Here is a 17,582-nt window from a genome sequence, read left to right as displayed (position 1 = left end):
GGTGAAGTAATGTCGATTTAATCTACAAATGTTATCCCATCTGCTTTTCTTTTTATATTACACACTTGTTTTCAAGAGTAATTTGCAATATTGCAACATTGAATCACATTGATTCACATGATCTTCTTGATGCACATACAGAATTCTAGGAAAATCAACCCTTTTTCCATGTAGGAGCTCGTAAATTTGTAATTTTTTACCAGATATTTTGACAGCCATGCATAATTTTATAGATCTGGAATTCCGGGCAAATATTTAATTGATGTTTTTTTTTTCCTTCGCGAACCCCTAAAGGATTGTGGTATTTTTTGTCAGGCCCCCTCATTTTTCTTGCCAGGGGAAAATGGTGGCCCCCCCCTGAAAATCCTCCAGCCCCCCCCCCCCCACGAAGTAAATTCTGAACACTCCCTTATTCAAATTTATCACACGGTCAAAGCGATGGCTTGAGAATTCAAAAACTCCCGCCAAGTGTATGCAAATGGCGGCGTCATCAGAAATCCCCCTATTGTGTGCCCACGGTCCTGTAACTTCCCGTTTAAATAAGCTCTTTGAAAATCTTACATTACAATGCATAGAAACTGTTGCAGAATAAGCTCAGTATTCTCATAATCTCATTCGACTGACTGTCAAGATATATCGTCATATTTGATTTGCAGATGTATCTACGTATCATATAGTATATCCGTACAACATGGCCGACAGTGCTACTCCTATTATTCCACATCCGCGATCAAAACACCATCAATGATCTGTCAAATACAAATAAAAGTGACCTTCAGTCAGTGTGGATGACATTAAATGTAATTTTTATCTCTACAACCTCTATTGAAATCTTGTAGTTTTAATATGAGGTGAATAAACACTTCTTATGAATTTCAAAAATACAAGTGGCTCAGTAACTGAGCTAAATTGTTCTGACTGCGACTACACCATACGTTGTAGAGTTCATGAAGGCACTTGTACATACATACTGCTGAAAATTATACATCGCGCACAAACTCAATCAAAACACCGATACATCGCCTATCTAGACTTCGTGTAATCTCAAAGTCTCTCATTATATTAGTAGAACTATCTATTCAAGGTTGAAAATTCAAAAATTCTCGATCGGATTACAATACTATTTGTGTTTTGGAAATACAGAGAATAAAAGTTCTTTTTTCATGACCATCATGAGCATCGAATGTCGATAAGGACTTACTTTGTTTTGTGTCTGGTTCTTCTTAATCACATCAGAATATGGCATCCTTGAGAATGCAACCATCGAGTAGAATGGAATGAAATGCCTTGGTAACAGCCGATGCAGGAAACGCTCAACTTTATTCCGGAAGTAGAACCATTTGCTGTCTACCTTCGAACTCATCTGTGAAGGTTAGATAGGACAAGACACGTCATAATAAGCAAAGTTTCTTGTCGGACAGGCTATTTACAGCTGTTGTCATGGAAAAGTAGACATGTACACAGTTTAAGGAAGGAGACCACAGGTGTATAACGACAAATATACTGATATATTGGATACTTGTGCGGAGTGAAAGCTAAACAGTTGTTCATAATTGTTGAACAATGCGACATACTGTCTAAAACCTTGATGTAACCATATATGCTATAATAATATGATAACACTTTATTTGTGCGGAGGGTTATCACTGTTAACTGATTTTTCTTTATTACAATTGCATCATAGAGGCGAAAAATAATATAAATTTTCATTAATCCCCATCAAGGTTCATTGATTCTAAATTTGCAAATGGAAAATAAAGATACCTATCAGATTATAACGCTTCGAAACCTTACACCTGACCAGTAATAAAGGTGTACCTCGAGTTCTTTTGAAATGATTCGTACCATACGTATCACTATGAGAACAATGAGAACGTACTGATAACTGTCACAGATTAAGATCTGTTAGTGTCATCCGTCGAAAAGTCTTTAGTAAAACTATATCGAAGCACAGATAGCATTGCCATGTTCATTTTCGATGTTGCAGTGAAATGATAGCATTTTCGAAGTTTTTTTGTGGCGCCATATAATCCATTTATTGTTGCTCATTCCCCTTTATTGGATTCACATCATAATTATATGGTCGATTAACAGAATATGATTATCTCATTTTTGTAATAAAATGTATAATATGATAGCTTTACTGTTACATACCACGTGATAGTTCATCTCAGATAAGTCAGAAATTGCCTTGGCATCAGGGCTACGGATTTCTGTGAATGCAGGCAGGACTAATGCTAAACAACAAATATGCAAACGAAATGGAGAGATACGAGGTTGATTAGGAACTACGTGCTTTGTCAAATTTTGAAAATATAGTGAAATTGGTTTCGCTATCGATCAAAGTGCTTTTATAATTATACGATGAAAGCATGCCTAGTTAAACGGAAGTCAGTACACTCTAACACAAGTATGAATTTGAATACCATTCAAGATGACAAGTTGATGTTGATTATACCATGCAAGATGCTACACGAATATTCCACATTGATAAGGAATCATTATCATACAATTTTAATATCGCAACAATTCACACAAATAAAATTTGCATAATCCACCTGGAATCTTCCAGCAAAGGATATTGATTGGCCAACACTTCATCGAGTATTGACCTCGCGAGCGGTACATTACTAGTGTTATGGACAGCATCGGGGAATCCAACGGTCTCCATCATCAAACCACGCCGCCTAAAGTTCTAACATTTCCTAACAACCTTTGTCCATGTTAACTATACAACGATACATCTTTCACGAGGAATTTGATGTAGTACATGGAATCAAGTTGACATCTGTTGATAATTTACGTGTCAGCATTGAAGGACCGCATGGGCAAATATAGGTTGCATCACGTAATGCATAATGTTTCCTTCAGCTTTTGGCAAATGGGTGGTCGAACGACTGTGGCTGCATACACCATCAACAAATTATGTGGTGTGAATGTCAGTGTTCTTGAACTTGAAACATGGCATCGAGAGGATAGGACGCTGGCGAGCGATTGGTGGTGACGCAAAGAGACTGACGGCCGTGCAAGGTACACTTGACATTCACTTGAGGCAAGGTATACTTTATATGCGATTCACGCCTGGTTTCGATAAGGAGTGAGAAGCAGACGTGATTATGATCAGCATGTTGATATGGTCACAGGCATCGACTCAATGCAAGCAAAACCGTCACTGATGCAAACAGTCCCTACTGGTTGCATCAGTGACGGTTTGCTCGGATTGAGGCGAACGATTGTTGATATGCTGGTGTGACAGGTACTATGTATTACGGTAAAATAGCATGCACAAATTTGTGGACTTGGCCTTTTGCCTGTGCGTCCTTGTTTTGTGTTAACCACGACTATGGCCATAGTCCGTCAACTTAGTGGTTTATAGTTCAGCAGTGAGAATAGACGATGTCAAACGAGTTGTGTTACTTCTAAATTTGATGTTGGTCATTGACATCAACGGCTTCGTGGCAGTTGATGTTGCTTCTATTGATGAGAAGAATCTCAAATACACCAAGATCACGTTTTTACTTAAACTCATCCGCGAAGTCATATGCATTGTCTAGTTTTATCGGACTCTTTTCAAACGCCTCTTTTCTCCGTAATATATGTTTGGTAATTGTTATTGGTACTTACAAAAGTCTCCCTTGTATTTCTTCATCAAATCATGAAATACCAGGCAGTCTTCAAAACTCTATCAAAATAAAGTATATAAAAATACATGAGTCTCTCTTTTATCTTAGACAACGCAAGCCAGTCATAGCTTTTACAAGCAGAATCCAATGCTCAGGGCTGGACTATTTTATATCTTTAGGGTTATTGAAGATTGATGAGATAGCATTTATTTTTTACCTGATCCATTGTACATTATTTTTTTCCACTCTTTCACCTATTTTGTCAAGCCTTCTGTGGCTGATGGTCTTTTCATTGATATTTGCTGGGAATCCTTTTTTTTCGAAAATCTTCCAGACACCCCCAGGATATCAAATGCCCCTCCTCAATGAGTTAATTACCCAGGGACATGTGATTGTTAGCGTCGTTTGCATGTACCGAGTTCGATAAACGCATCAGTAATTTATTGGTAATTATATCATGCCAGTATATTGATGGCGCAAATACAGCAATCTGATTGGTTTAGACATGGAAATTACCGTGGTACATTCGCGATATACCACGGCTGGCACACACGCGAGTTCTCGGAAACAGTAAATACCCTTATATATGTACTAGTTATCGCTAGTGCATATATGACATGAACTGGTCAAAATCTCGTGGTATACCATCGCTGGGTGTTCTTTATTGCTCAGATAAAGACGAAGCGGTACTTACACAGTTAACTCCTTGGGCGAAGAATGGGAACATAGCGTGGGCAGCATCTCCTATAAGAACGCAGTTGTTTCCTAGGTGATATGGACTGCACTGCAATGGAAATACATTAACAAGGTGACACACAGATAGCCATGGAGGTTCTGGTGACGCAAAATCAAATACAAAATGATTTACTATTGCCACACATAAATTGTAATAAATCTTCACAGTATATTTCTTCTGTATTGTCATAGAAGGTCAGTTTTCCATAGTTAGTTAAAACTTTTCCCAGACAAATTACAGCTTATATTACAGATCATGCTTCTATCTCATACCGTTGATGGATGGTGTATATTGTCACCATTGGACTTACGCAATTCACATCTTGTCTTACAGTTTATGGGATTTACGGTTGCTGGGAAGATGACTGAAACATATATTTTCTAAAATAAAATAACGTAAAACATCGCAGAAGTATTTGCTGCTGTTTGACGTGACTTCAAAATTTTCCAAATAGGCAGAAGTACAAGCAGCCATTTCGAGAACAACTTATGTATTTGGTGCTTGCCCCCCCCCCCCCAAGACATAAATACCAGATTTGATTTTTAAGAGAGCAAAAATTGAACAGTCATCGACCAAATCAAACGGATTACCTTAATTGAAATAATTGACAGTGGTTTCCTACTCATTACATATTTTATAATCATGTCTTTTCCGATCAAAGGTATTGTTTCCTTGAAGTGGTCTTCCCAAAACTTCAAGACATCATCTTCCGTCTTCAGTTGATGCCATGTTTCGAACGGTATGAACAGAGTTCCGGTGAATGATTTGTCCTTATTTGGTAACGCCATTAACATGAATTGAAACTTTGGCCAGATATGCACGTAATCTTCTTCCAAGACAGGCTGTTATGGGGGAACATTATATCAAAATTGATAATGTTGAAAGCAGAGACTTCGGAGAAAAATAGAACATGGACAATGTTTTTTTATGGTATTGCATTGAAGCATCTTCATGTCAATCAAAAAATCGTTCACACTTGACAAATACACGATTATAAAACAGAATCTACTCCTGGAAATGATTTTTCTCATGTTGAAGTTTTTTTCAAGATTCTTTTCATGGTTTATCAAACTCAAAAACTTTGACATCAAGTTTAGTCTACTGCCTGAAGCTCTGAAGACAAACATCTGTTTTAAAATAATGCAAAATTCAATTTTTTGAAGTAAAACTAGTATGAATTGTTGGCGTTTTTTCTTGGTGCCTGAAATGTAACTTGAAAGCATTATTTTTACGGGGTTTTAATCTACACTCTTTTCTACCTTTTCCATTTTCGAATATAAATAAAATAACTAAAGGGAGGCGGTCGTCGGAACTGCGCATGTGCGACTCTCTTGTTTACAAACAATGTATTTCATGCATGATATCTATATGCATCACGTCAACAAAGCTTAAACATTTAAATGTTACGATGTTCATCGTTAACAGACATTTTTTATAACTTTCATCAATCGCCAACGCATATACCCTAGATAAAGTGTGTACATCGGTCGAACTTTTGAGCAGAGTTCCGACGACAATCTCCCTTTAAACTTTCAAATGTGATATTGATGATAAACTCGAATTTACTTCATGCTGAGAACATCCTTGTGGATATCATTCTTGAATGTATCACGTGCTAAAAGAGAATATTTAATTTTAACAACAGTACAATAATCAACTTTATGATATTCTCTGTGGCATAATTCTCTTTCATAAAGCCCACACGGTAGCGACTGTAACTTTCTAAAAGTACAAGATGATATTTACCTTTCCATCTTTAGCTGGTATCATAATTTCGACGTATCCATGTTTACAGTAACTTTGGCTAAAGTCAAACCTTCCGCATCTCATCATTTCCCTCCTGACTACTGAGTGAGCGCCATCACAGCCAAAGATCATGTCAGATTCCACGGTGACCTGGGTGCCATCTGATCTGTAATGCCACAACGAGTAAAAGTGTATATTTGATTGACAGTCTTTTGAACTTCAGTCATTGTGTCGTATAACTGAGTTTCTGCTGGCAACCATTTCCTCTTGTACGGGTTATTCTTCAGATCAGCCATGCAATACAAAATGTAACAGGAAATATACAGCCAGGCTTTCGCATCATTGCTATCTGCAAACTTTTGCAGATATACGCCCTGCGGAAACACATCGAGCACTAAACGTTGCCTGGATTGACACCAAGTCACTGATCTCACACACACACACACACACACACACACACACACACACACACACACACACACACACACATATATATATATATATATGTGTGTGTGTGTGTGTGTGTGTGTGTGTGTGTGTGTGTGTATGTATATTTCTTGTCCTTGATAATTTGATTTAAGATAGCATCAGAGAGTTTATGAGGACACATACATGAATAACCATAGAGTACAATGTATACTTAAAAGTACAGACATCTTTTTTGTTGGCCAACAAAAGACGCTCTCCGGAGATAGAGGCCATGCACGGTGTAAATAGTTCTATCGCCTCTTTATTCCTAACTCTGCACACGTTTTGAAACAGAATTACGAATAAACTATGTAAGTATGATGCCGCTCTTGCTATACCGAGACAGCTCACCTTTGAAAAACTGATGCACCTTTATTAAAGTCGCATCTGATGAGTTTATGCTGAAAGTTCACTTTCACCGAATATCGCTGTTCTGCAACTGAAGACCGTGAATAAGACAAGTCATTGCATATTTAAATAGCTCTTTTCAAACTGGAAAACCTTGGTTCCTGCTTTCAAACAGTTCACCTGCAGTTTGTTTCGGGCTTAAAAACCAGGCTAGAATTGTTAGGCCTTTTACTTAGGGACGATTCAGAATTTACTTCCAGGGGGGGGGAGGATTTTCTATTTTCTGGTGATTTTTTTCCACGCCCCCCCCTAGTAAATTATAGAAAAAATCTATGCCCCCCCTCATCTTTCGTGTTTTTTTTTCCATGGCCCCCCCTAATATATACATGCATGCTTATACACTATAGACATATCCAGTCTAACAAGTTGCAGGAACTGTAGTGGACATTTAATCGATGATATAACAAATCATTTCAGGGTTATGTGACTATAAAAAGAATGATTTGCAGGGACTGCAAGTGGCACACTTTTGGAAAGGGTAGCATTAAACATATCTGGTTGTAAATTTCTGAAGAAAAGTTAATTACTAAATATGAATACGTTTTTCGTTATGTCTCACTGATACATATGATGCACACAAAGACAAGCAAAGATGTCAGTTAGAAATGGTGAAGAGGAAATCAGAGGAGCAGATAATTGGCAAAGTGATATATATCTAGAAGTTTAATTGTACATCATTTGCAGATATCCAGATATTTCTGGAAAGTAAGATGTACATGTACATGCACAAGTTCAGCATACATTTTCATTTGATGATGCTGAATGCAGACTCACGGTGAAAGTTTTAAACATTAGGAATTAAAATTGGTGAAAGCCAACTTGTTTTTAATTTTCTCTTTTTTCTAATTTGGTTGTCATAAAACCAAGTAGCTGCCACGGAAAGCAACAATGCTGAGGAATATTTTAGATCATTTCTTGAACAAAACACCTTATCAAAAACATGAATTCACATGTTATTCTGCTCATTCCATTAACAATCCAATGTTCATATTAAAATGCAGATAACCCTGTGTAAGTCAAAGTTCACATTTTGTCAGCAGTATTTTTCAAAATTGACAGAGCATTCATATTTCAAATTTTTTTAACAAACTTTAATCTTAAAATAGTCATGATGCGCATGTTTTCAGATGACATGAAACAATACATGTTATTTGTTTTTTTGCCTTTTCTGCCAGCCGCCACTGAGAAATCTTTGATTATACATATCAGAATGAATGGGACACAAAAGTATTAGCATAAATACACAATGTGTAAGCCTATCCATATTTCTCCTAGCCTCATACACACTGAGATCACTTCTTGGACTACAGCAAATTTCTTGTGTACACAATATTTCAACAATCCGACACCATAGCATTGATGCAGAGCCACATGATCTTCTGGATGCACATACAGGATTATTGGAAAATCAACCCTTTTATAAATTTTTCACCATATATTTTTGACAGTAATACATAATATTTTTATTTTCAACATTAAAAAACTATTCGCTGAAAAGCAACTTGAAGATGAGACGGCCATAAATTTATTTTCAAAAAAGTTTATAGTAGATGTAAGCACTGTAAAAGGTTATGTAGAACATTTAAAAAATTTAGAAGGGGTAAAATTGATGAGAATGAAACATAGAAAAAGGAACAGAAAAGAAGAGAGGAAAAAAAATACGAGGACTATGACTGGTTAAAGTTGCTCTTGAGTGGGAACCTTCAAAATTTAAACGTAAAAGAATTAGATAAATACCTTGATAAACATAGATTACCAAAACAAAAAAAATTGAAAGCTGAAAAAGTTCAAATTATAACTGCACATATACATGCACAACCTTCATTCAATTTAAGAAAACTGTCAGGGAAAGATGTAACAACTTATGTCACAGATGAGTGAGAGTCAGATAGCAGTGACTCTGAATTGGAAATCTCCGTCAATGGAGTCATTGAGAGTGATGATGATGGTGTTGGTTCTGAATATAATAGTGACACAGACACTGAACTGACGAAATCCCAGAGCACCAACGTGACCATGTTACTTTAAGAAGTGGCAGAGTAGCAAGTCGTTTTGTTTTATATTAAGGTGGAGCTGCATGTTGCCAACACAGTTTTTTCAAAGCAATATTTCTCATCAAAGATGACAAGGAAACCCCCTCATACCATATATTTTCAAAAAGCAGAGACTCTAAAGTTTAGTATGGTAGCAGTAGTTACTCAAAGGATGAAGAGGGTGTATATTTGGGGTAAAAAACCTCAATTTTGGTATTAATGATAAAATTAATTTAAGTAAAAACTAGACAGTATTTTCTGAAATGTAATATTTCACTTGAAAGGAGAGTATATGTAGAATAAAACGACTATTTTATTTGGCATTATCCATCCTCATTTTAAAATTGCAGGGGTTTAAAGACTGACACTCTAATAATTGATTAAAATCATGATCAGCAAAATTAAAATGCCTCTTATTCAAAATGCCTCTTTTTAAAAATGTAAGAGCTTTATTGCCAAACAAAACCAATTGATAGTCGTTTTGTTATATAGCATTTAAAAAACATAATGTGAAATTTCAGAAAATTTGACCCAGTCGGAGTGGAGTTATATTCTTCGGAAATTTTGAAATTGGGAGGCAAAAGAAGCTAAGAAATCGGGTGATTTGCATACATTTGCACAAATTAACACTTCTTTATCATGCAACTTTACACTGCTTTACAATTTAAGCTACAAGGTAAACCCAACCTGATGATGCTGAATATTTGCTGTAATTTTTAGCATTTGTTCAATGTTCATCTCTGTGTATCAGTATTTGTTTGTTATTCTATCACTACATAGAACACCCAATGCTGTATTTAGCAACATACCAGTGTGAACATAAATGACCATTGTTATTGTTGATAAATGAATTCTAGCCTGGACTTGATTCGAGATCTCTTTTCAACAAAAACAACCCCGACTGTTTACTGTATGGTTTGTGTTGACATGCTAAATACTGGACATTTCATGACGCTTCAGGGAGGAGAACAAGATACTGCAGTAGATGCATAAAACAAACCACTGTGAATATTACCGAATTTGGCAGCTAAAGGAGTTTAACTAAACACGTTGAGTTTATCTGTCACCCAGGTAGCATCTATGGTTCTCTTTTGTAGAGATCAGAAATTCTGGGCAAATATTGAATTGATGATTTTTTTCCTTGGCCCCCCTAAAAGATTGTGGTATTTTTGTCTGGCCCCCCCCCTAAATTTTCTTGGGAAAAATGGGTGGCCCCCCTGAAAATCCTCCACCCCACCCCCTGGAAGTAAATTCTGAATCGTCCCTTATGAACTTTGAAATCCAAGCAGAATCGTAAATTTGCATACAGAAGATTTGAACAGTGGTGCAATGTTGATATACATAGCTTTAACTGTTTGATGATTGATACTTCAATATCTCATGCTTTAATAAGATGTAACTAACATCAACGAAGTCACCAATAAGTTATTAACCAATCAAAATTATTGTCTGCTTGCTACACAGAATCACAGTTTTGTTGTCTTCATCTCGACTTGCACATTGACACTGAAATACGTAATCTTTTGCTGAAGGAAACTTTCAACCTTTCACTTTCAAAACCAAGCATAACATCAGGGGTCACATGCAAATCTCGTTATATCAGAAACAAATTACCCAAAAGTTACCAATATTTTGAAATTCAAACTGGTCGCCATCCATATGTTAACTCTACGCGGAAAGAATTTCAAATTTTCATAAAAGTAAGGAGACGAAAACTTTATTTAGTCTAATAGGTTCAAAAGGGTCCACACAAGTGATAGATTACAAAAGTTTTATGAAAATTTGAGAGTCCGAATATCTGTCCTCGGGCGCGCGCCTCGAAAGTGAAAGACTTAAACTGTTGCTCAAACTTTCCTCAAGGAATCTTTCAACCATTCTCTTTCAAAATCAAGAATAAACATCGGGGTCACCGTGGAAATTTTGATACAAGAGATATAACCCAAGACTTAACGATATTTTATAATCAAAATGGCCGCCTTTCCCTGTGTTAACTCAATGGAGAAAAATAAAATTTTCTATTTTCAAAAAACTAAGAGCTTCAAAAAGAGCCCCCACAAGTGGTAGATCAGAAAAGAATTGGATAAGATTGAGAGTACGAATACCTGTCCCCGAGGCGCATTCTATGCAGAGGGATAATGTAGATAATACTCACTGTTAAGAAGCAGTTCGTTAAGTTGTCTTCTGTTGACTGAGATCAGACTCTGTAAGTGCAAATAAAGCATATTCTAAATTTTCACGAGAATGCATTCTTTTGTGTACATAGGCAATTGATCGCAATCTTTCATTGGGCGCTGATAAGGCTAAAGACCCCAGCCAATCACGTCCTCCCTCCCTGGTGACGATATTCAAATAAATGTCTTGTTTTAGATATTATATACAACCTTGAATTATGGTATTATAAGACTTTCTCATGGTTCAAAACTTTACGTGGGAAGACATTGCCATACCTCGCCTTGAGTTCCATATTGCATAGTGTAAGTACTTCCATCTCCTCTATGTACAAACCTGGCTGGCGTCGGCATTCCTTCAGATACGGCCTACAAATTAACGATTAATGAAATAAATTTAAAGGGACAGTCTTCAATCCCTGGTTCTCGCATTAGCGGTTGTTGACATTGACTGATTATGTGATTTTCACTTGGTTGTTTCGTTTCATATTGATATTGCTGATTGACATGTGAATAGTGATGTCGAAAATACATCGATTTAATACGTAATTGGATTGCAGCTTGGAAAACGTGTTCCTATGGGACAGTAGACTTCAACTTGGCAGAAATGAAACAGACTACAATGCAAGTGATACTTCTTGAAGGCTCTCATCAGTTGACAATGATAATTCACAAGGCTAGCTGGCCATTGATTGACCCTCCTTACTGCGGCAAAAATCGATATTGCAAAGTTTTCCTGAGCCCAATGAATATGCACTGTGAAACAGGAATTAAATGAGTTCTTCTGAGTTTAAGTTTAAGTTCATTGAACTTCCCTGTCTGCATAGTCACAGTCAAAGTTACGATTTTCGAATACAAGGTTGGAATATTAATGATAAAGATCACCTGGTCTTCCGCTCCAATTAAAGCGAGTGCTTCTCTTCCTCTTCTGGATAAACTTAGATTTATACTCCTGCCTTGTCGCAATTCAGTTCTCCTGGGATCTTTGATGGAAATGAAGAAAAGTACACAAAGTCCTGCAATTATCGGGCTTTCTGATAAACTTCTAGTAATCAAAGTCCTGTTCAAATGCATTGGTGATATTTGAAGTTTCAAAATCAAATCTCTTCTAATTATCTGTATTAGCCATGCATCGTCAGGAGAATTTTGTTCGTTTCTTATCCATGAATTCCTTTCCTCACAGATAAATTTCCTTGCAGTTAGGCGTGCCTTTTTCTATTCAATTCAATCATTTAATTTCGTTTATCATAAAGCAATTGTGCTTTCGGTAGCAACAATCCCGACGATTCGGAGCACAAGCACGTATCACTACGCTCTCGATGTCAAAGGTCAGCCTGGGGAAACAAATTACCCAGTATAGACAGAGACAGAGACAAACCACAAAGTAATCATCACAAAGTTTGCAACTGCATGGCCGGTGGAATTCAAAAAATTACGATATTTCTCTCCTAGAGCGCGCAAAAAATTGTGCTGATGTTATTTCTTAGCCTTTAATTAATTTGTCTGTAGATTTTTAATCATCCGAGTCATTGATTAAAATGAAAGCTTCATTTGTTACATTTTATGTGCATATTTTTCGGTCAGATGGTTTGAAATTAAAAGAAACTTTTATAAAAATGCTTACCAAAGTGTGACCAACGAATATTTTTCAAACATTTGCGACAAACATATAAATGAATTTCCGAGTTGCAGCTCAAATATGATCGTTGCAAATAAGCGCGCAAGATCCTGGCTTTAATCGACCAAAGCTACCGCCAAGGATAATAGTAACATTTTCAAAGGCTTAATAACGGGAATCCAAAACCTCTTTCCGAAGATAGGGTTGTATTTTTGGCAAGTAAATGCAACAGGATACAGCTAACGGGGCTTTAAGTATATGTTGGTAACCGTCTTACAGGAAAAAACTTCAAAGAAATTGCGACTCCCATAAAATCGATAAAGATAAAATTGAACAGAGATGTCGCAGTGAAAGGCTGTCAACTTACCTTCTCTTTGTTCAAAAACGACAACTTTGTAGCCCATTTTAGCAAGGACACAAGCCTGATACATTCCAACCTGTCCAAGTAGTTGAGATAACAAAGTCTTAACCTCAATTTCATTTCATTTTCCTCGGTAATACAAGTCAAGTGACCAGTTAAGATTCAAAGGTGAAAACAGTGATGAGCTACGTTTGCCGACGTTTATTCATAAGTAAAGATACTCTCAAATACCTATGCTGACCAGCCATAAGTAGGAGGGATGAAGACGTCCCAGAGACTATTTAATTGTTATTTAACAGGTAAGGGAACACGTCACAAGCTGTGTAACAGTTATAGACATTCGTTTTAAAAATATTTTAAACATTTCATTCAAAACACCTACGTACGATACATGACATTCACTTTTGTAATCAGTTGACACACTATGCTAATCAGTATATATTATTAGTTCATATTCTAGTGAAATGTTAATGCTGATTGCATATTTCGGCGAATGTAACTTTTCTGCCATGAAATAGACTCTCTAACACTCGATGGCTATGTCAACTGCCAGTATGACCATGCAAGCGCCCTCAACGGTGGAGCCGAACATTCAGCCAGGGACCGGCAGATACGATGTTTGGGTCCACTTTTATTTCACCTTTGGGCCAGCTGAGGGCGCATTGTAAGCTGAGAGCGCATTGTAAATCTCAAGTCTTCATTGTAGTCATTATCTGACCATTCATCCCTGACGTCAACACACCTATTAGAGCATTTCTCGGTCGTTGAGTGTACATCTTCACATCCATTGATCGTAAAATGCGCCTCGAGGACAGATATTCGGACTCAAACTTTTATATTCAATTTTTTTCCTGATCTACCACTTGTTGGGGCTCATTTTCAAGCCCTTGGTATTAAATATCACCGTCTTAGTTTTTCGAAAATCGAAGATATTTATTTTCCTTAATAGAATTGACGCAGGGATATTGGCCATTTTGAATTTTAAATACATGTATCGGTAAATGTTTGGTAATTTGCCTCTAGTACCAAATTTGCTCGGTGACCCCGGATTTTTATTCTTGATTTCGAAAGAGTATCTTGAAAGATTCCTTTAGTTTAGTTTGAAGTAAAGGTCAAGTATTTCACTTTCGAGGCGCATACTACCTCAAATAATCAAGTTTCTACATATAAAGTAAATATGTGGATGACCGTTCGACAGCATAGAAAAGGATAGATCCGTCGCTTGAGGGCGCCCTCGAGCGACGGATCTTTAACCCTTTCACCACCATGGTTTGTGCCAAATCCTTTGTTTTCTATGGTAAAGTTGGACCTGTACACAGGGAACTGAGGGTGAAAGGGTTAAGGCGAAGAAAAGGTGAAGAACAAGCAAAACCACAGGCTGCCCAGACGTATTGAGTGTTTCTCACTGTTTTCTCAGTTCCTCCCCTTTTCTTCATGCTCTGACTGATCGGAGTAAACAAATGGTTCTATAACCTAACCTAGCCTCTTGACTCTTTTATTTATTTTACACCCCATTACAAAGACGTTTATCCCTCATACACACATCTTGAAATTAATTAGTCAACACAACTAAGTATGCTAATCTGTGGACTTATCAGGGATTTATGGGTAGGTCAACATTGCGAACGATAGAGATGTAAATTAGTAACTTTTCATATCTATAATCATTTATTTTAATCATTTATTTTATTTACTCCGATCAGTCAGAGCATGAAGAAAAGGGGAGGAACTGATAAAGAAAACAGTGAGAAAAACTCAATACGTCCGGGCCGCCTGTGGGCTTATGTCCTTCGATAATACGAAAATTTTTGCAAGAGATTCGGAAGAAAATTATAGAACATTCTGTCCATCGCGCTTTTCACAATGCGAAATTTGAAAATATTGGCTACATTCATTCTTGATGATCATCAGCTGACATTTCATGGCTCTGTAAGGAAGAGCATGTGAAGCGATTAACTGGAAGTCAGTTCAACCATGGATGTAAAAAATAGCAACCGCCACAACTCTGGACTTTTATGCTGGCATTACAGTGACCATACACCAAGCTGGCAATATCGTCCTATCACAATGCACTAGAATATTGTTTTTATCAAATCGCGCCATTTACAGGTGTTAAGATGCGTGGCTATCTTATCTACAACTTCCAATTAAACCTAAATTATGGCAAACACCATTGAACATGGCAAACACTATGGAACATCATAGAACCGACTGACAGCGAAGACTAATGCACGGCATCGTTTTCACGTTCGCAGCTATCAACAATAGCGCCCCAGAGTAAAAAGTCAAGATTAGAAAAGATTATCATCCTGATACACGAATGATCTGATAAGTCTTATGAAAGAAAACTACCAAGCCACTTCACTTGATTATTTCGCTTGTGCTGTCCGCTTAGATTGATCCGAATATGACTCAATCAAAGTAAACACCGGGAGTTGACATAACACTGAATCAAACCTTATATGCCAAGGTATATTTTTTAAACGGATATTGCCGATCACTTTTTCTTTATTGTGAAAGCACTGACATATCCCGATTGCTACCAGTGCGGGTACGAGATTCCCAACGCCCCTTCTCTCTATGTATATCCATTGATCTGGTATTTCTTTGGCACAGACTGGTCCAACAAAACCTTGTGAAGGCGTTTTAGTATCTCAGCTGTCGTTCTTTGCAAAAATGTGCTGAAAAAGTTTCTTTGCTTTTTTCTGCAAAGTTGTTACAAATCGTTATTTAAAACAAAACAGCGAACGTAGTTCTCCAGGTTCAAACTTAGGATATGAAATTCCTTGATGCGAAAAAGTTGTCATTGTCGTGTATCAGTATTTCACGTACACATGAACCGCATTTCTAGCAATTGCATGTTTGGCACGTTAAAACATAAATAGTCTGCAATTAATAATAATTACGGCCATTTCGTGCACAGTATGAACCCAAACTGTCAAGTATATTGCCAATATTTATGCTAGTACATGCTTGGACATTGCCAGTGATTACGATTGTGCATGGAGGTAACTCTTTTTGACGTCCATGGATTGTGTAATTCCATGAACTCTCACAGGGAGTTGAATTGTGGTATGTAACTAACTCCATGATAAGACCATGGAGGTACCCCATGATCACATGATAAGACGTTGTGGACACATAAATACAATGATAGCAGTTTACGTAGTAAGATTAAGTCCATACTATATCAGCTTTACCAATTACGTCACTGTCCGTGCAGTGCCAGTGACCGTGACACGCACCTACGCACTTTGAAGACTGAAATTTTCTACTCTGATCTTGCACTACGAACAAGAACGGAGCAGAAACTCTCAGTCTTCAAAGTTAACACCGTTTTGTTTTCTTACATGCCAAAAGTTTACATCCGTCAGCCGATATTGCGTAGCTAGAAAAAAAAACGGGAAAGGCTTGCCCCTAATTCCAAACTCCTTCACCTATCGACCATGTTGCAGCCAGGCTGACTCAACGGATAACCATTGACAGTGGCATAGTTCATTGTCAATAAACGACTTTCACAATTTGAAAAATAAAAAACATGCGAAAAGAAATTTAAGATTAATATTGAAGCTGTGTCACACTTTTGTGATTTCAACAAATTTCAAAATTCCAATTTGCATAAGAAAGAAAAATCCATGATCGAGAAGACTGAACAATGGTAATAAAAACACTTACCAAACCTGCGCCAACAATCACCATTTGCTGTTTCACCACGTCAGTCATTTTGACAATACTCCAGTGACAGTCTGATTTGACTCCTGTTCGAGCTGCTACCTTGTCTAATAGCTACCCCTGTCTCACTTTTGCGATCTGTACATCCACTGCATGCACTGAGACTAAACGCAACGCTTTTATTGTGAGCTGTTCATAATTATTCATGAGACATCCTGTACAATTATCGCTCGACATTATCTTTCTTTTACGCAACCAGGGGCGGAACCGTTGATATGCAGGGAATGGTCTGGCAGAATGATGAGGTAGCATTATTTTTTTACCTGATCCATCATAAAATTCATTTTTCCCACTCTCCCACCTTTTTTGTCAAGCCTTTTCCGGTTGATTTTGTTTTTCATTGACATTCGGTGGGAATCTTTTCTTTTCGAAAATCTTCCAGACTTCTCCCCCAGGATATCAAATGGTCGACCCCTTGGTACTATCTCGAGGTGGTGACCGACTGATTTAATTCCTTGTTACACTCATCAAGATAACCCAGTAGGATCTATGAACGGACACAGGGTTTCGCAAACTTTGATGCATGAACTTGAGAGTAAGGTGCGGAATTGCGTCATTTTAGGTGTTTAACTATTGACTTGTCGAGAAACACCTAAAACCTAACTGCCGTTTTAAGAATGCTTAACGATCAGAAATGATATTTGGACGACTAGTAAGCATGCCAACGGGAATGACATGGAAAGGCGATG

At 37.2% G+C, this 17,582-nt stretch overlaps 1 protein-coding gene across 1 annotated transcript; it reads right to left on the bottom strand.

Moving 5' to 3' along the window:
* Positions 1–713: 713 nt before the first annotated feature.
* Positions 714–16,884, bottom strand: LOC139145352 (kynurenine 3-monooxygenase-like). The gene is made up of 9 exons (XM_070716466.1): positions 16,837–16,884; positions 13,168–13,237; positions 12,039–12,165; positions 11,462–11,551; positions 6,106–6,271; positions 4,989–5,201; positions 4,318–4,407; positions 1,202–1,363; positions 714–749 (listed from the first exon to the last, which is right to left on the bottom strand). The coding sequence occupies exons 1-9, from the start codon at positions 16,882–16,884 to the stop codon at positions 714–716; spliced, it is 1,002 nt and encodes a 333-aa protein (XP_070572567.1).
* Between the last annotated feature and the right edge of the window lie 698 nt (positions 16,885–17,582).

The sequence above is a fragment of the Ptychodera flava genome, chromosome 1 (genome assembly GCF_041260155.1).
Source record: "Ptychodera flava strain L36383 chromosome 1, AS_Pfla_20210202, whole genome shotgun sequence".
Taxonomy (NCBI): Eukaryota; Metazoa; Hemichordata; class Enteropneusta; family Ptychoderidae; genus Ptychodera; species Ptychodera flava.
The sequence above is the reverse complement of the archived record's forward strand: the minus strand, read 5'-3'. Positions and strand labels throughout refer to the sequence as shown.

Bases quoted from the DNA above. Each gene is read 5' to 3' on its own strand.
- LOC139145352 (XM_070716466.1), bottom strand. From the start codon at position 16,884: ATGACTGACGTGGTGAAACAGCAAATGGTGATTGTTGGCGCAGGTTTG. The intron at 13,238-16,836 runs GTAAGTGTTTTT...CTACTTGGACAG, and splicing joins TGATTGTTGGCGCAGGTTTG to GTTGGAATGTATCAGGCTTG. The intron at 11,552-12,038 runs GTATTCGAAAAT...GTTAATTTGTAG, and splicing joins ATCATTAATATTCCAACCTT to GCCGTATCTGAAGGAATGCC.